General features: G+C 51.2%; 1 protein-coding gene across 1 annotated transcript in view; it reads right to left on the bottom strand.

Annotated features, from left to right (window-relative positions):
• The window catches only part of LOC144480950 (telomerase protein component 1-like), a gene marked incomplete at its 3' end in the record, with an annotated part of 67,207 nt that overhangs the window by 8,774 nt on the left and 37,956 nt on the right, over nt 1-20,477 (bottom strand). Inside the window, exons 7-11 of the mRNA XM_078200566.1 lie at nt 18,662-18,786; nt 13,412-13,569; nt 7,143-7,252; nt 5,908-5,998; nt 4,289-4,469 (exon numbers count right to left, since the gene is read on the bottom strand). Of these exons, the coding sequence (XP_078056692.1) occupies nt 4,289-4,469; nt 5,908-5,998; nt 7,143-7,252; nt 13,412-13,569; nt 18,662-18,786 (665 nt within the window). The remainder of the gene's footprint in view (nt 1-4,288; nt 4,470-5,907; nt 5,999-7,142; nt 7,253-13,411; nt 13,570-18,661; nt 18,787-20,477) is intronic.

Genomic DNA, 20,477 nt, shown 5'->3' with positions numbered 1-20,477 from the left:
CCCTCCTTTTCCTACTTCCCTATGTACTCTATGAATGGTATGCTTTGTCTGTATAGCCCGCGAGACGCAATATTTTTCACTGTATCCCAATATATGTGACAATGATAAATTTAAAAATGTCTTAATCATCAGGAGACTGTAGTTCCCAGTGGGTTCTCCATGGCAACACCTTAGCCAATCGGAGGGATGGGACACAACCAATCAGCACCCTTCCCTCCAGCAGGTGGCACGGTGGTTAGCACTGCTGCCTCACAGCGCCAGCATCCCAGGTTCGATTCCCGGCTCGGGTCACTGTCTGTGCGGAGTTTGCGCGTTCTCCTCGTGTCTGCGTGGGTTTCCTCCGGGTGCTCCGGTTTCCTCCCACAGTCTGAAAGGCGTGCGAAATTCTCCCTCAGTGTACCTGAATAGGCGCCAGAGAGTGGCGACGAGGGAATTTTCACAGTAACTTCATTGCAGTGTTAATGTAAGCCTGACTTGTGACGATGAATCATAGAAATCATAGAAATCATAGAAACCCTACAGTGCAGAAGGAGGCCATTCGGCCCATCGAGTCTACACCGACCACAATCCCACCCAGGCCCTACCCCCACATATTTTACCCACTAATCCACGCATCCCAGGACTCTACGGTGCAAATTTTTTTAACCTGGCCAATCAACCTAACCCGCACATCTTTGGACTGTGGGAGGAAACCGGAGCACCCGGAGGAAACCCACGCAGACACGAGGAGAATGTGCAAACTCCACACAGACAGTGACCCGAGCCGGGAATCGAACCCAGGACCCTGGAGCTGTGAAGCAGCAGTGCTAACCACTGTGCTTCCATGCCGCCCTTCTAAACTTCTAAAACTTCTTGTATATTAACTATATTTTTAAATAATTGATAAAAGCTCCCTCGTGGGTCATTTGAATCTTACCTGGAGTGAAACATCTTAGAATCATAGAATCCTACAATGCAGAAAGAGGCCATTCGGCCCATCGAGTCTGCACAATCCCACCCGGGTCCTATCCCCATAATCCCATGCATTTACCCGAGCTAGTCCCCCTGACACTCAGGGGCAATTTAGCATGGAAATCAACCTAATCGGCACGTCTTTCGGACTGTGGGAGGAAACCCACGCAGACACGGGGAGAATTACAACATGCTGCTGTGCAGAGGGACCTGGGGGTCCTTGTGCATGAGACGCAAAAACCCAGTCTGCAGGTGCAACAGGTGATCAAGAAGGCAAATGGGACGTTGGCCTATATCGCAAGGGGGATAGAATATAAAAGCAGAGATGTCTTGCTGCATCTGTACAGGGCATTGGTGAGGCCGCAGCTGGAATACTGTGTGCAGTATTGGTCCCCTTATTTGCGGAAGGATATATTGGCCTTGGAGGGAGTGCAGAGAAGGTTCACCAGGTTGATACCGGAGATGAGGGGTGTTGATTATGAGGAGAGACTGAGCAGATTGGGTTTGTACTCGTTGGAATTTAGAAGGCTGAGGGGGGATCTTATAGAGACCTATAAGATAATGAAGGGGCTGGATAGGGTAGAGGTGGAGAGATTCTTTCCACTTAGAAAGGAAGCTAGAACTAGAGGGCACAGCCTCAAAATAAAGGGGGGTCAGTTTAGGACAGAGTTGAGGAGGAACTTCTTCTCTCAGAGGGTGGCGAATCTCTGGAATTCTCTGCCCACTGAGGTGGTGGAGGCTACCTCGCTGAATATGTTTAAAGCGCGGATGGATGGATTCCTGATCGGTAAGGGAATTAGGGGTTATGGGGATCAGGCGGGTAAGTGGAACTGATCCACTTCAGATCAGCCATGATCTTATTGAATGGCGGGGCAGGCTCGAGGGGCTAGATGGCCTACTCCTGCTCCTATTTCTTAGAAAAATAGAAACCCTACAGTGCAGAAACAGGCCATTCGGCCCATCGAGTCTGCACCGACCACAATCCAGCCCAGGCCCTACCCCCATATCCCTACATATTTTACCCACTAATCCCTCTAACCTACACATCTCAGGACACTAAGGGGCAATTTTAGCGCGGCCAATCAACCTAACCCGCACATCTTTGGACTGTGGGAGGAAACCGGAGTACCCGGAGAAAACCCACGCAGACACGAGGAGAATGTGCAAACTCCACACAGACAGTGACCCGAGCCGGGAATCGAACCCGGGTCCCTGACACCATGAGGCAACGGTGCCGACCCACTGTGCCACCCAAAAAATACGGCACGCTTCACGAATTTGCATGTCTCATGCTTAGCCGTGCCAAAGTGCAAAACTTACGATCCAGGCCGACATCATAAAATACCCTGGGGTTTCGGGCCTGGATTATCCCAGAATGCACAGAGCCAAACCGTTGCCAATAGAAACCGGAACTGCTGCTCCCGGCCATCGTTCAGCGCAGAATATGTCGTGGGATGCAAGCTGAGCCATTCCTGTCCTGGGTGACGCTCCATACCAAATGTAATCTCAACATTACCACCAGCCCCCCAAACCCCCTCCCCCTTCCCGGGGAAGGGAAATGCGGCCACCCCTGGAATCTATTTAAAAGTTGCTTTCAGGGCTGATCACATGATTTGGTGGTGATGGCAAGGAAGGCAAATGGTACGTTGGCCTCCATGGCGAGAGGTTGCGAGTACAGGAGCGGGGATGTTCTTGTTGTAATTATACACGGCCTTGGTGAGGCCCCACACAAGAACATGGGCGGCACGGTGGCACAGTGGTTAGCACTGCTGCTTCACAGCTCCAGGGACCTGGGTTCGATTCCCGGCTCGGGTCACTGTCTGTGTGGAGTTTGCGCGTTCTCCTCGTGTCTGCGTGGGTTTCCTCCGGGTGCTCCGGTTTCCTCCCACACTCCAAAGATGTGCGGGTTAGGTTGATTGGCCATGCTAAAAATTGCCCCTTAGTGTCCTGAGATGCGTAGGTTAGAGGGATTAGTGGGTAAATATGTAGGGATATGGGGTAGGGCCTGGGTGGGATTGCGGTCGGTGCAGACTCGATGGGCCGAATGGCCTCTTTCTGTGCTGTAGGGTTCTATGATTCTATGAACATAGGAACGTAAGAAATAGGAGCAGGAGTAGGCCATCTAGCCCCTCGAGCCTGCCCCGCCATTCAACAAGATCATGGCTGATCTGAAGTGGATCAGTTCCACTTACCCGCCTGATCCCTATAACCCCTAATTCCCTTATGGATCAGGAATCCATCTATCCGTGACTTAAACATATTCAACAATGTAGCCTCCACCACTTCAGTGGGCAGAGAATTCCAGAGATTCACCACCCTCTGAGAGAAGAAGTTCCTCCTCAACTCTGTCCTAAACCGACCCCCCTTTATTTTGAGGCTGTGCCCTCTAGTTCTAGCTTCCTTTCTAAGTGGAAAGAATCTCTCCACCTCTACCCTATCCAGCCCCTTCATTATCTTATAGGTCTCTATAAGATCCCCCCTCAGCCTTCTAAATTCCAACGAGTACAAACCCAATCTGCTCAGTCTCTCCTCATAATCAACACCCCTCATCTCCGGTATCAACCTACCATCTCTGGTATCACACCTAGAATATTGTGTGCGGTTTTAGTCTCCTTTTCTGAGGAAGGATGTTCTTGCTCTCGAGGGGGTGCAGCGAAGGTTTACCAGGCCGATTCCGGGGATGGCGGGACTGATGTATGAGGAGAGATTGACTGGGTTAGGATTGTTTTCGCTGGAGTTCAGACAAATGAGGGGGGGAATCGCATAGATGCAGAGAGGATATTCGCGATGGTGGGGGGAGTCCAGAATGAGGGGTCACAGTCTGAGGATTCAGGGTAGACCATTTAGGACGGAGATGAGGAGACATTTCTTCACCCGGTGAGTGTGGAATTCATTACCACAGGAAGGAGTTGATGCCAAAACATTGAATGTATTCAAGAGGCGGCTGGATACAGCACTTGGGGCGAATGGGGTCACAGGTTATGGGGAGAAAGCAGGATTAGGCTATTGAGTTGGATGATCAGCCATGATCTTAATGAATGGCGGAGCAGGTTCGAAGGACCTCCACCTGCTCCTATCTTCCATGTTTCTATGTCTCCATGTCATTAGGATGCATGCTCAGGCTGCTGGTTTTCATTCAGTGTTGATTTCCAATGCAGAGCAGCTCCTCAATAAAACCTGCTGTTGGTTAGTTCGAATCCAGGTGTGCAAACCAAGTCTTTTCCCCTCTGTTAAAGCCCGCAACCCCCTGCTGACACAGTTAGGACCATACACCTCCACCCCCATCACCAACCCTTCCCTCTCCCTCCACCACCCGCCCTCAACTCCGGAGTGTTACCTGTTTTTCTTCAGCTGCACCAGCTTCCTGTTCACAGACTGGTGGATTAAGGTGATTCCCTGGACACGTTTCTGGGCGGCCAGCACCGAGGCCTGGCCACGCAGCAACCCGCGCCTCCGTGGCAGACGGGTTGACTTCAAGGCCTCTCGGACAAGGGCCTCCTTCGTCGGCAAGGGCTCATCTGTCCGGAGCGCACAAAAGATAGAGAAAAAAAAAGGACAGTTTACTAACCCAGTTCCCCCCACATGCCGACACAATAGTTAAGAAAGCTCCACCAACTCCTCCACTTTCGCAGGAGGCGAAGGAAATTTGGCATGTCAGCTACAACTCTCACCAACTTTTACAGATGCACCATAGAAAGCATTCTTTCCAGATGTTTCACAGCTTGGTATGGGCTCCTGCTCTGCCCAAGATCACAAGGAAGTACAAAAGGTCATGAACGAAGCCCAGTCCATCACGCAGACCAGCCTCCCATCCATTGACTCTGTCTACACTCCCCGCTGCCTCGGAAAAGCAGCCGGCATAATCAAGGACCCCCGGACATTCTCTCTTCCACCTTCTTCCGTCGGGAAAAAGATACAAAAGTCTGAGGTCACGTACCGACCGACTCAAGAACAGCTTCTTCCCTGCTGCTGCCGTCAGACTTTTGAATGGACCTACCTCGCATTAAGTTGATCTTTCTCTACACCCTAGCTATGACTGTAACACTACATTCTGCACCCGCTCCTTTCCTTCTCTATGAACGGTATGCTTCGTCTGTATAGCGCGTAACAAGTAATACACGTGACAATACTAAATCAAATCATGCTCCTCCCATCACCCCCCCATCCCCCCACCCTCCTCCTCACCACACACTCACCCTGCCACCTTCCCCTCCGCCCTCCCCCATCCCCCCACCCTCCTCCTCACCACACACTCACCCTGCCACCTTCCCCTCCGCCCCCCCCATCCCCCCACCCTCCTCCTCACCACACACTCACCCTGCCACCTTCCCCTCCGCCCCCCCCAATCCCCCCACCCTCCTCCTCACCACACACTCACCCTGCCACCTTCCCCTCCGCCCCCCCCAATCCCCCCACCCTCCTCCTCACCACACACTCACCCTGCCACCTTCCCCTCCGCCCCCCCCATCCCCCCACCCATCCGACACCCTCCGTCCCGTCCCCCACCCGACACCCTCCGTCCCCGCCCCCCACCCGACACCCTCTGCCCCCCCCCCCTCACCCACCCTTCTGACACCCTCTGCACCCCCCTCACCCTTCCGACTCCCCACCCCCTCCACCTATCCGACACCCTCCACCCCCCCCCCACCCGATACCCTCTGCCCCCCCTCACCCACCCTGACCCCCCCACCCTTCCGACACCCTCCGCCCCCTCACCCACCTTTCCGACACCCTCCGCCCCCTCACCCACCCCTCCGACACCCTCCCCTCCCCCCCAACCCTTCCGACACCCTCCGCCCCCCCCATCCCCCCACCCATCCGACACCCTCCCCCCCCCCCTCACCCACCTTTCCGACACCCTCCCCCCCCCTCACCCACCTTTCCGACACCCTCCCCTCCCCCCAACCCTTCCGACACCCTCCGCCCCCCTCACCCACCTCCCCCTTCCCCACTCACCTTTCTGATCCAGCCTCTCCTGCAACTCAGCGAGAACCTTATAGGCGGCGAGGAATCGGAACGGGAATTGACGGCTGCGGATCACGGAGTTCTGTGGGCACAGAGAGGAGGAGGAGGGGAGGGGAGTGAGGCAACGGACTCATCCCGGAGATCATCCCACCACTTTCCCCCACCCCCACTCCCAACACGGGGGGGGGGGGGGGGGGGGGGAGAGAACGTGCAGACTCCGCACAGACAGCGACCCGAGCCGGGAATTGAACCCGGGTCCCTGGTGATGTGAGGCAGCAGAGCTAACCACTGTGCCACCGTGCCGCCCAGAATTGGGGATCTTTTAACAAAACAAGCATTATTCGTCACACTGTTTAAGCATAACTCAAACAAAATGAAACAGTTTACTCGTCACAGTTAAGCAATCTTTAAACATAGAATCTTAGAAACCCTACAGCACAGAAAGAGGCCATTCGGCCCATCGAGTCTGCACCGACCACAATCCCACCCAGGCCCTACCCCCATACCCCTACATATTTTACCCGCTAATCCCTCTAACCTACACATCCCCAGGACACTAAGGGGCAATTTTTAACCTGGCCAATCAACCTAACCCGCACATCTTTGGACTGTGGGAGGAAACCGGAGCACCCGGAGGAAACCCACGCAGACACGAGGAGAATGTGCAAACTCCACACAGACAGTGACCCGAGCCGGGAATCGAACCTGGGTCCCTGGAGCTGTGAAGCAGCAGTGCTAACCCACTGTGCCACCGTGCCGCCCTGAAAAGAACCGACTTGAAAAGACACGAAAAGAACCGACTCTCAATTCCCAATTTATCACTATTTCAGTTCCAATTGAGCAACGTTTCTCTTACAGACTTAAAACACACTTTAAATATAGTTAGCAACCACCAATATACTTGTCCTTCGGAGAGAGAGAGATCCCACCTTTTCTCCGGTCTCCCTCCTCAACCCCATTTCTGATAAACAGGAGTGGGACGATTGGAGGACAAGATCCCAACACCTCTCCTCCACCCACACACACAAGCAGTCCTCATTTCCCTCCCGAGCGCCACACGGGAAGTTCAGCGATCGGGGAAAGCCCGTATCGCCCTCAGCGGGCTGGAGCGTTGGGGGGGGTGGGGAACCCAGGAAGGGAACAGGATGTAAACCCCAGACTCTCTGCTGTCACACGAGCAGGAGGGGGGAGGGGGGGGCGCTCCTCAGGCCACTGCTGGAGCTCACCTTGTCCGTCAACCTGTCCAAGATCCGCTTGTGGTGCTGGCTGCTGATTCCGGCCGCAATCAGGTTGCGCAGGTTACGCAGCATTGCCATGAAGGGGAGCTTCTGGTTGTCTGGGAGAAAAGAGAAGTATTCAAAAGAATGCGGCTGACTTTTTAAAATACATATGTTTGTTGAGCTGTAGGTCAACATAGAATCCCTACAGTGCAGAAGGAGGCCATTTGGCCCATCGAGCCTGCACCGACAACAATCCCACCCTGGCCCTATCCCCATAACACCCATGTATTTACCTGGAAAATTGCCCCTCAGTGTCAGGGGGACTAGCAGGGTAAATATGTGGGGTTACGGGTCTTGGGCCTGGGTGGTCCGTGCAGACTCGATGGGCCAAATGGCCCCCTTCTGTACTGTAGGGGTTTCTATGATAATCCCCCTGACACTAAGGGGCAATTTAGCATGGCCAATCCACCTAACCTGCACATCTTTGGACACTAAGGGACAATTTAGCATGGCCAATCCACCTAACCTGCACATCTTTGGACACTAAGGGACAATTTAGCATGGCCAATCCACCTAACCCGTACATCTTTGGACACTAAGGGACAATTTAGCATGGCCAATCCACCTAACCCGTACATCTTTGGACACTAAGGGACAATTTAGCATGGCCAATCCACCTAACCCGTACATCTTTGGACACTAAGGGACAGGTTAGCATGGCCAATCCACCTAACCTGCACATCTTTGGACACTAAGGGACAAGTTAGCATGGCCAATCCACCTAACCTGCACATCTTTGGACACTAAGGGGCAGTTTATCATGGCCAATCCACCTAACCTGCACATCTTAGGCTACTAAGGGGCAATTTAGCACGGCCAATCCACCTAACCTGCACATCTTTGGACACTAAGGGACAATTTAGCATGGCCAATCCACCTAACCTGCACATCTTTGGACACTAAGGGACAATTTAGCATGGCCAATCCACATAACCCATACATCTTTGGACACTAAGGGACAATTTAGCATGGCCAATCCACATAACCCATACATCTTTGGATACTAAGGGACAATTTAGCACGGCCAATCCACCTAACCTGCACATCTTTGGACACTAAGGGGCAATTTAGCACGGCCAATCCACCTAACCTGCACATCTTTGGACACTAAGGGGCAGTTTATCATGGCCAATCCACCTAACCTGCACATCTTAGGCTACTAAGGGGCAATTTAGCACGGCCAATCCACCTAACCTGCACATCTTTGGACACTAAGGGACAAGTTAGCATGGCCAATCCACCTAACCTGCACATCTTTGGACACTAAGGGGCAGTTTATCATGGCCAATCCACCTAACCTGCACATCTTAGGCTACTAAGGGGCAATTTAGCACGGCCAATCCACCTAACCTGCACATCTTTGGACACTAAGGGACAATTTAGCATGGCCAATCCACCTAACCTGCACATCTTTGGACACTAAGGGACAATTTAGCATGGCCAATCCACATAACCCATACATCTTTGGACACTAAGGGACAATTTAGCATGGCCAATCCACATAACCCATACATCTTTGGATACTAAGGGACAATTTAGCACGGCCAATCCACCTAACCTGCACATCTTTGGACACTAAGGGGCAATTTAGCACGGCCAATCCACCTAACCTGCATATCTTTGGACAATTTAGCACGGCCAATCCACCTAACCTGCATATCTTTGGACAATTTAGCACGGCCAATCCACCTAACCTGCACATCTTAGGCTACTAAGGGGCAATTTAGCACGGCCAATCCACCTAACCTGCACATCTTTGGACACCAAGGGACAATTTAGCATGGCCAATCCACCTAACCTACCCATCTTTGGACACTGAGGGACAATTTAGCATGGCCAATCCACCTAACCTGCACATCTTTGGACACTAAGGGACAATTTAGCATGGCCAATCCACCTAACCTGCACATCTTTGGCCACTAAGGGACAATTTAGCATGGCCAATCCACCCAACCTGCACATCTTTGGACACTAAGGGACAAGTTAGCATGGTCAATCCACCTAACCTGCACATCTTTGGACACTAAGGGACAATTTAGCATGGCCAATCCACCTAACCTGCACATCTTTGGACACTAAGGACTGTGGGAGGAAACCAGAGCAACCGGAAGGAAAGCACGCAGACACGGAGCGAATGTGCAAACTCCACACAGACAGTGACCCCGAGGCCTGGATTAAATCCGGGTCCCTGGCGCTGTGTGGGGCTGCAGTGTGAACCAATTGAAGCAATTTATTGGAGTTCTTTGAAGGAGTCGCATGCGCTGTGGACAGCGGGGAGCCGGTGGATGTACTTTACGATTTTCAGAAGACACTTGGGACCAGAATCCCAAAGATAAATCAAGGAGCCAGGCCAAGACCCCGAACAATTTTTCTATCTCGGAATCACAGAATTGGAGAATCCAACAGTGCAGAAGAGGCCCTTCGGCCCATCAAGTCCGCTCCGACACATGAAATGGATCTCATGGGATAAAGGGGGAGGTGGCTAGATGGGTGGAGAACTGGCTTGGCCACAGAAGACAGAGGGTGGTAGTGGACGGGTCTTTTTCCGGCTGGATGCCTGTGACTAGTGGTGTTCCGCAGGGCTCTGTATTGGGACCTCTGCTGTTTGTGATTTATATAAACGATCTGGAAGAAGGTGTAACTGGGGTGATCAGTAAGTTTGCGGACGACACGAAAATTGGCAGGACTTGCAGATAGTGAGGAACATTGTCAGAGGCTACAGAAGGATATAGATAGGCTGGAAATTTAGGCAAAGAAATGGCAGATGAGTTCAATCCAGATGAATGCGAAGTGATGCATTTTGGTGGAAATAATGTAGGGAGGAGCTGTACGATAAATGGCAGAACCATAAAGGGTGTAGATACGCAGAGGGACCTGGGTGTGCAAGTCCACAGATCCTTGAAGGTGACGTCACAGGTGGAGAAGGTGGTGAAGAAGGCATATGGCATGCTTGCCTTTATAGGACGGGGCATAGAGTATAAAAGTTGGGGTCTGATGTTGCGGTTGTATAGAACGTTGGAACTGCGTCCAGTTCTGGGCGCCACACTACCAGAAGGACATGGAGGCTTTAGAGAGAGTGCAGAGGAGGTTTACCAGGATGTTGCCTGGTATGGAGGGGCTTAGTTATGAGGAGAGATTGGGTAAACTGGGGTTGTTCTCACTGGAAAGACGGAGGATGAGGGGTGACCTAATAGAGGTGTATAAAATTATGAAAGGCATAGATAGGGTGAACGGTGGGAAGCTTTTTCCCAGGTCGGTGGTGACGTTCACGAGGGGTCATAGGTTCAAGGTGAGGGTGGGGGGAGGTTTAACAAGGACGTATTTTACACAGAGGGTGGTGGGGGCCTGGAATGCGCTGCCGGGCAAGGTGGTGGAGGCGGACACACTGGGAACGTTTAAGACTTATCTAGACAGCCACATGAACGGAGTGGGAATGGAGGGATACAAAAGAATGGTCTCGTTTGGACCAGGGAGCGGCGCGGGCTTGGAGGGCCGAAGGGCCTGTTCCTGTGCTGTATTGTTCTTTGAAAGGCCCTGACCTGCCCAGCTAATCCCACTTGCCAGCACTTGGCCCATAGCCCTGAATGTGATGACGTGTCAAGTGCTCATCCCACCCCCCCTCCCAGGCAGTGCGTTCCAGACAGTTACCACCCTCTGGGTAAAAAGGTTTTTCCTCACATCCCCCCCTAAATCTCCCGCCCTTCACCTTGAACTGATGTCCCCTCGTAACTGACCCTTCAACTAAGGGGAACAGCTGCTCCCTATCCACCCTGTTCGTGCCCCTCACAATCTTGTCCACCTCGATCAGGGCACCCCTCAGTCTTCTCTGCTCCAACGAAAACAACCCAAGCCTACCCAACCTCTCTTCATAACTTCAATGTTCGATCCCAGGCAGCACCCTGGTGAATCTCCTCTGCACCCCCACCACTGCAATGAGAGGAAAGGATGCTTCACTCCGAGGTAATTCCACTGATGAATTAGGGCTCGTTTTGACTCCAGCTCAGCCTTCAATACCACGAATCCCACAAAACTCACCTCCAAACTCTGTGGCCTGGGGCGTGGCTCCTCCCTCTGCTACTGGATCCTGAACTTCCTAACTCACAGACCACGATCAGTAAGGAGAGGCAACAACACCCCCTCCACAAGTATCAACAGAACAAAGAACAATACAGCACAGGAACAGGCCCTTCGGCCCTCCAAGCCCGCCCCGCTCCCTGGTCCAAACTAGACCATTCTTTTGTATCCCTCCATTCCCACTCCGTTCATGTGGCTATCTAGATAAGTCTTAAACGTTCCCAGTGTGTCTGCCTCCACCACCTTGCCCGGCAGCGCATTCCAGGCCCCCACCACCCTCTGTGTAAAATACCTCCTTCTGATATCCGTGTTAAACCTCCCCCCCCCCCCTCACCTTGAACCTATGACCCCTTGTGAACGTCACCACCGACCTGGGAAAAAGCTTCCCACCGTTCACCCTATCGACAGGAATACAGAGTACTGGGCTAATGGTAAGATACTTGGTAGTGTGGATGAACAGAGGGATCTGGGTGTCCACGTGCATAGATCCCTGAAAGTTGGCACCCAGGTTGATAGGATTGTTAAGAAGGCGTACGGTGTGTTAGCTTTTATTGGTAGAGGGATGGAGTTTCGGAGCCAGGAGGTCATGTTGCAACTGTACAAAACTCTGGTGCGGCCGCATTTGGAGTATTGCGTACAGTTCTGGTCGCCGCATTATAGGAAAGATGTGGAAGTGTTGGAAAGGGTGCAGAGGAGATTTACCAGGATGTTGCCTGGTATGGTGGGAAAATCGTATGAGGAAAGGCTGAGGGGCTTGAGGTTGTTTTCGTTAGAGAGAAGAAGGTTAAGAGGTGACTTAATAGAGGCATACAAGATGATCAGAGGATTAGATAGGGTGGACAGTGAGAGCCTTTTTCCTCGGATGGTGATGGCTAACACGAGGGGACATAGCTTTAAATTGAGGGGTGAGAGATATAGGACAGATGTTAGAGGTAGGTTCTTTACTCAGAGAGTAGTAAGGACGTGGAATGCCCTGCCTGCAGCAGTAGTGGACTCGTCAACATTAAGAGCATTCAAATGGTTATTGGATAAACATATGGATGATATTGGAATAGTGTTGATTAGAGGGGCTTTAGATTGGTTCCACTGGTCGGCGCAACATCGAGGGCCGAAGGGCCTGTACCGTGCTGTAATGTTCTATGCCTTTCATAATTTTATACACCTCTATTAGGTCTCCCCTCATCCTCCGTCTTTCCTCAACACGGTGCCCCACAAGGCTGTGTTCTCAGACCCCTACTATACTCCTTATACACGTATGACTGTGCGGCCAAATTCCCCTCCAATTCGATTTTCAAGTTTGCTGACGACACCCCAGTACTGGGTCGGATCTCAAACAATGATGAGACAGAGAATCTGGTGAACTGGTGCGGCAACAATAATCTCTCCCTCAATGTCAACAAAATGAAGGAGATTGTCATCGACTTCAGGAAGCGTAAAGGAGAACATGTCCCTGTCGACATCAACGGGGACGAAGTAGAAAGGGTCAAGAGCTAGAAGTTTCTAGATGTCCAGATCACCAACAACCTGTCCTGATCCCCCCCCATGCTGACACTACAGTTAAGAAAGCCCCACCAACTTTCTCAGAAGACTAAGGAAATTTGGCATGTCAGCTACGACTCTCACCAACTTTTACATCATAGAAAGCATTCTTTCCAGATGTTTCACAGCTTGGTATGGCTCCTACTCTGCCCAAGACCGCAAGAAACTACAAAGGATCATGAATGTAGCCCAATCCATCACGCAAACCAGCCTCCCATCCATTGACTCTGTCTACACTTCCCGCTGCCTCAGGGAAAAGCAGCAGTATAATTAAGGACCCCACGCACCCCGGACATTCTCTCTTCCACCTTCTTCCGTCGGGAAAAAGATACAAAAGTCTGAGGTCACGTACCAACCGACTCAAGAACAGCTTCTTCCCTGCTGCTGTCAGACTTTTGAATGGACCTACCTCGCATTAAGTTGATCTTTCTCTACACCCTAGCTATGACTGTAACACTACATTCTGCACTCTCCGTCCTTCCTTTCAAACATTTCTACTTCATCCCCACTGACGTAGATGGGGCATGTTCTCCACTAGGTTTCCTGAAATCGATGACAATCAGGACGCTCGCTGGGACACCTCTGCAGACACACGGACTTACCAATCAGCTCCTCCCAGACTTTGACAGTGTTGCCACGCAGGGAGAGCTGCCTCTCCCACGTCTCCGGGGATTGGAACTTCATCCTTTCCCCAGCCCTCCGGGAATCCCACGGACCGGGCAGACGGCTGCGGGAGAACGACTGGAGATCAGATGGGTACCTAGAAGCCCGAAAAAGAAAGGGAAAAATCAATATAATTGCGAGGAATGAGGAGAGAGAATTTCAAAGTGGGAATTTAGCTGATAACTGGGACAGTGTAGAGGGAGCTTTACTCTGTATCTAACCCCGTGCTGTGCCTGTCCTGGGAGTGTTTGATGGGGGACAGTGTGGAGGGAGCTTTACTCTGTATCTAACCCCGTGCTGTACCTGTCCTGCGAGTGTTTGATGGAGGACAGTGTAGAGGGAGCTTTACTCTGTATCTAACCCTGTGTTGTACCTGTCCTGGGAGTGTTTGATGGGGGACAGTGTAGAGGGAGCTTTACTCTGTATCTAACCCCGTGCTGTACCTGTCCTGGGAGTGTTTGATGGGGGACAGTGTAGAGGGAGCTTTACTCTGTATCTAACCCCGTGCTGTACCTGTCCTGGGAGTGTTTGATGGGGACAGCGTAGAGGGAGCTTTACTCTGTATCTAACCCCGTGCTGTACCTGTCCTGGGAGTGTTTGATGGAGACAGTGTAGAGGGAGCTTTACTCTGTATCTAACCCCGTGCTGTACCTGTCCTGGGAGTGTTTGATGGGGGACAGTGTAGAGGGAGCTTTACTCTGTATCTAACCCCGTGCTTTACCTGTCCTGGGAGCGTTTGATCGGGGACAGTGTAGAGGGAGCTTTACTCTGTATCTAACCCCGTGCTGTACCTGTCCTGGGAGTGTTTGATGGGGACAGTGTAGAGGGAGCTTTAACAAAGATAACAAAGAACAATACAGCACAGGAAGAGGCCCTTCGGCCCTCCAAGCCTGCGCCGCTCATGTGCCCAACTAGACCATTCTTTTGTAACGCTCTATTCCCAGTCTGTTCATGTGGCTATCTAGATAAGTCTTAAACGATCCCAGCGTGTCCGCCTGAATCACCTTGCTTGGCAGTGCATTCCAGGCCCCCACCACCCTCTCTGTAAAATACGTCCCCCTGACATCTGTGTTGAACCTTGCCCCCCTCACCTTGAACCCGTGACCCCTTGTGTTCGTCACCTCCGACCTGGGAAAAAACTTCCCACTGTTCACCCTATCTATGCCCTTCATAATTTTATACACCTCTATTAGGTCGCCCCCCCCCCCATCCTCCGTCTTTCCAGGGAAAACAACCCCAGTTTACCCAATCTCTCCTCATAACTAAGCCCTTCCATACCAGGCAACATCCTGGTAAACCTCCTCTGTACTCTCTCCAAAGCCTCCACGTCCTTCTGGTAGTGCGGCGACCAGAACTGGACGCAGTATTCCAAATGTGGCCTAACCAACGTTCTATACAGCCGCAACATCATATGCCAACTCTTTTATTCTATGCCCCGTCTAATAAAGGCAAGCATGCCATATGCCTTCTTCACCACCCTCTCCACCTGTGCTGCCACCTTTAAGGATCTGTGGACTTGTACACCCAGGTCCCTCTGTGTGTCTATACTCCTGATGGATCTGCCATTTATTGTATAGCTCCCCCTTACATTAGATCTACCAAAATGCATCACTTCGCATTTATCTGGATTAAATTCCATCTGCCATTTCTCCGCCCAATGTTCCAGCCTATCTATATCCTGCTGTATTCTCTGACAATGTTCATCACTATCCGCAACTCCAGCAATCTTTGTGTCGTCCGCAAACTTACTGATCACACTAGCTACATCTTCCTCCAAATCATTTATATAAATCACAAACAGCAGAGGTCCCAGTACAGAGCCCTGCGGAACACCACTAGTCACAGACCTCCAACCGGAAAAAGACCCCTCCACTGTTACTCTCTGTCTTCTATGGCTAAGCACAGTAAGAAGTCTCACAACACCAGGTTAAAGTCCAACAGGTTTATTTGGTAGCAAATACCATAAGCTTTCAGAGCACAGCTCCTTCGTCAGATGGAGTGGTCGCTGTTCTCAAACAGTGCAAACAGACACAGAAATCAAATTACAGAATACTGATTAGAATGCAAATCTCTACAGCCAGCCAGGTCTTAAATGTACAGACAATGTGGGTGGAGGGAGCATTCAACACAGGTTAAAGAGATGTGTATTGTCTCCAGACAGAACAGCTAGTGAAATTGTGCAAGTCCAGGAGTCAAGCTGTGGGGGTTACTGATAATGTGACATAAATCACTGAGCAGAAACTGATAGCCAAGTTCCGCACACATGAGGACGGTCTAAACCGGGATGTTGGATTTATGTCACATTATCAGTAACCCCCACAGCTTGCCTCCTGGACTTGCACAATTTCACTAGCTGTTCTGTCTGGAGACAATACACATCTCTTTAACCTGTGTTGAATGCTCCCTCCACCCACATTGTCTGTGCATTTAAGACCTGGCTGGTTGTAGAGATTTGCATTCTAATCAGTATTCTGTAACTTGATTTCTGTCTCTGTGCCCTGTTTGAGAACAGAGACCACTCCATCTGACGAAGGAGCATTGCTCCGAAAGCTTATGGTATTTGCTACCAAATAAACCTGTTGGACTTTAACCTGGTGTTGTGAGACTTCTTACTGTGCTTACCCCAGTCCAACGCCGGCATCTCCACATCATGACTTCTATGGCTAAGCCAGTTCTCCACCCATCTCGCGAGCTCACCTTTTATCCCGTGAGATTTAACCTTTTGCACCAGCTTGCCATGAGGGACCTTGTCAAACGCTTTACTAAAATCCATATAGACGACATCCACGGCCCTTCCCTCGTCAATTGTTTTTGTCACCTCCTCAAAAAACTCAACCAAATTTGTGAGGCATGACCTCCCTCGTACAAAACCATGCTGTCTATCGCTAATGAGATTATTCAGTTCTAAATGCGCATATATCCTAAGAATCTTCTCCAACAATTTCCCTACCACGGAAGTCAAGCTCACTGGCCTATAATTACCCGGGTTATCCTTGCTTCACTTCTTAAATAACGGGACCACATTTGCTATCCTCCAATCCTCTGGGACCTCACCTGTGTCCAATGAAGAGACAAAGATTTCCGTCAGAGGCCCAGCAATTTCATCTCTTGCCTCCCTGAGGAGTCTAGGATAGATGCCATCCGACCCTGGGGATTTGTCTGTCTCAATGTTTCCTAAAAAACCTAACACTTCCTCCCTTGTAATTGAGATTTTTTGTAACGGGTCAACACATCTCTCTAAGACACTACCAGTCAACATGTCCCTCTCCTTTGTGAATACCGATGCAAAGTATTCGTTTAGGATCTCACCTACTTCCTTTGGTTCTCAGCATAATTCCCCTCCTTTGTCCCCGAGAGGTCCGATTCTTTCCCTAACAACCCTCTTGTTCCTAACGTATGTATAAAATGCCTTGGGATTCTCCTTAATCCTGTCTGCCAAGGACATTTCGTGACCCGTTTTTGCCCTTCTAACTCCCTGTTTGAGAGTTCTTTTCTACTTTCTCTGTATTCCTCCAGTGCTCCATCTGTTTTTAGCTGCCTGGACCTTATGTATGCCTCTTTTTTCTTTTTGATTAGACCCACAATTTCACTGGTTATCCACGGCTCCCGAATCCTACCTTTCCTATCCTTCCTCTTTACAGGCACATGCCTGTCCTGCAGTCCTATCAACTGCTCCTTAAAAGACTCCCACATGCCAGATGTGGATTTACCCTCAAACAGCCACTCCCAATCAACAGCCACCAAATCCTGCCTAATCCGGCTGTAGTTAGCCTTCCCCCAATTCAGCACCTTCCACATAGGACAACACTCATCCTTTTCCATGACTATCCCAAAGTTAACAGAATTGTGGTCACTATTTGCCACATGTTCCTCTACTGAAACTTTGATGACCTGACCGGGCTCATTCCCCAGTACTAGGTCCAGTATAGCCCCCTCTCTAGTTGGACTCCAAAGAACTTTCCTGTACGCATTTTATAAATTCTTTCCCGTCCAGATACTCTATCTAACCCCGTGCTGTATCTGTCCTGGGAGTATTTGATGGGGACAGTGCAGAGGGAGCATTACTCTGTATCTAACCCCGTGCTGTCCCTGTCCTGGGAGTGTTTGATGGGGGACAGTGCAGAGGGATCTTTACTCTGTATCTAACCCCGTGCTGTACCTGTCCTGGGAGTGTTTGATGGGGACAGTGTAGAGGGAGCTTTACTCTGTATTTAACCCCGTGCTCTACCTGTCCTGGGAGTGTTTGATGGGGACAGTGCAGAGGGAGCTTTACTCTGTATCTAACCCCGTGCTGTACCTGTCCTGGGAGTATTTGATGGGGACAGTGGAGAGGGAGCTTTACTCTGTATCTAACCCCATGCTGTCCCTATCCTGGGAGTGTTTGATGGGGGACAGTGTAGAGGGAGCTTTACTCTGTATCTAACCCCCGTGCTGTACCTGTCCTGGGAGTGTTTGATGGGGACAGTGTAGAGGGAGCTTTACTCTGTATCTAACCCCGTGCTGTACCTGTCCTGGGAGTGTTTGATGGGGACAGTGTCGAGGGAGCTTTACTCTGTATCTAACCCCGTGCTGTACCTGTCCTGGGAGTGTTTGATGGGGACAGTGTGGAGGGAGCTTTACTCTGTATCTAACCTCGTGCTGTACCTGTCCTGGGAGTGTTTGATGGGGATAGTGTAGAGGGAGCTTTACTCTGTATCTAACCCCGTGCTGTACCTGTCCTGGGAGTGTTTGATGGGGACAGTGCAGAGGCAGCTTTACTCTGTATCTAATCCCTTGCAAGTAGGTTTACACTAACACTGCAATGAAGTTACTGAGAAAATCCCCCAGGTCGCCACATCCGGCGCCTGTTCGGGTACACTGAGGGAGAATTTAGCACGGCCAATGCACCCGAACCAGCACGTCTTTCAGACTGTGGGAGGAAACCAGAGCACCCGGAGGAAACCCACGCAGACACGAGGAGAATGTGCAAACTCCACACAGACAGTGACCCAAGCCGGGAATCGAACCCGGGTCCCTGGCGCTGTGAGGCAGCAGTGCTAACCACTGTGCCATCGTGTTACCTAAAGTTATGCGACTCTATTCAGTCACATAAGAGCCCAAGATAGAAACAGATGACCCCAAGCACAAGCCTCCAACGATACGCGCCCAGGGTTAAAACTTTCAGCCAATTTTCCAAGGCTGCTACTGACCTTCGACCCAGCAAGCACATGATGTGATAGGTCGGCTCCTTGAGGTGCAGCCAACGGACTAGCTTCTTCAGGGAGAAATGATCCTTTGGCTTGTTCTCCTCCTCAGCTGGAGACGATTCCTCCACCTGCGGAGGAGGGGGGGGGGGGGGGGGGAGAGGAGGGTCACAGAGAGAGAGCGAGGGTCACAGAGAGAGAGCGAGGGTCACAGAGAGAGAGCGAGGGTCACAGAGAGAGAGCGAGGGTCACAGAGAGAGAGCGAGGGTCACAGAGAGAGAGCGAGGGTCACAGAGAGAGAGCGAGGGTCACAGAGAGAGAGCGAGGGTCACAGAGAGAGAGCGAGGGTCACAGAGAGAGAGCGAGGGTCACAGAGAGAGAGCGAGGGTCACAGAGAGAGAGCGAGGGTCACAGAGAGAGAGCGAGGGTCACAGAGAGAGAGCGAGGGTCACAGAGAGAGAGCGAGGGTCACAGAGAGAGAGCGAGGGTCACAGAGAGAGAGCGAGGGTCACAGAGAGAGAGCGAGGGTCACAGAGAGAGAGCGAGGGTCACAGAGAGAGAGCGAGGGTCACAGAGAGAGAGCGAGGGTCACAGAGAGAGAGCGAGGGTCACAGAGAGAGAGCGAGGGTCACAGAGAGAGAGCGAGGGTCACAGAGAGAGGAGGAGGCAGACAGAGATACAAGTTATTCAATTTGCACCAACAAAATTCTCATTACACTTGAAGCCATGGACTGACCCCTTCCCATTCACTCCCACTGTACACAATCCCAATGGACCCAATCCCCTTCCCATTCACTCCCACTGTACACAATCCCAATGGACCCAATCCCCTTCCCATTCACTCCCACTGTACACAATCCCAATGGACCCAAACCCCTTCCCATTCACTCCCACTGTACACAATCCCAATGGAGTACACAATCCCAATGGACCCAATCCCCTTCCCATTCACTCCCACTGTACACAATCCCAATGGACCCAATCCCCTTCCCATTCACTCCCATTGTACACAATCCCAATGGACCCAATCCCCTTCCCATTCACTCCCACTGTACAGAATCCCAATGGACCCAAACCCTTTCCCATTCACTCCCACTGTACACAATCCCAATGGACCCAAACCCCTTCCCATTCACTCCCACTGTACACAATCCCAATGGACACAAACCCCTTCCCATTCACTCCCACTGTACACAATCCCAATGGACCCAATCCCCTTCCCATTCACTCCCACTGTACACAATCCCAATGGACCCAAACCCTTTCCCATTCACTCCCACTGTACACAATCCCAATGGACACAAACCCCTTCCCATTCACTCCCACTGTACACAATCCCAATGGACCCAATCCCCTTCCCATTCACTCCCATTGTACACAATCCCAATGGTCCCAAACCCCTTCCCATTCACTCCCACTGTACACAATCCCAATGGACCCAAACCCCTTCCCATTCACTCCCATTGTACACAATCCCAATGGACCCAATCCCCTTCCCATTCACTCCCACTGTACACAATCCCAATGGACCCAAACCCTTTCCCATTCACTCCCACTGTACGCAATCCCAATGGACCCAAACCCCTTCCCATTCACTCCCACTGTACACAATCCCAATGGACCCAAACCCCTTCCCGATTTTCTGTTCAGTGGGAGTGAATGGGCTGGGTTGGAGGGCCGAGGAGGGAGGAAGCTCTACTCCGGACTGGTTAATATCGGAATCTTGAGGTACAACAAGTTGTTTAACGTCAGCCTTTGTGATGGACAGACACTTAGACCACTTGGTCATCAGCGACTCACTTGGTGTGTTCTGAATCTGCAA

Source organism: Mustelus asterias, chromosome 30 (assembly GCF_964213995.1).
Source record: "Mustelus asterias chromosome 30, sMusAst1.hap1.1, whole genome shotgun sequence".
NCBI classification, from domain to species: domain Eukaryota; kingdom Metazoa; phylum Chordata; class Chondrichthyes; order Carcharhiniformes; family Triakidae; genus Mustelus; species Mustelus asterias.
Note: the sequence above shows the minus strand (reverse complement) of the source record. Positions and strands in the feature narration are given on the sequence as shown.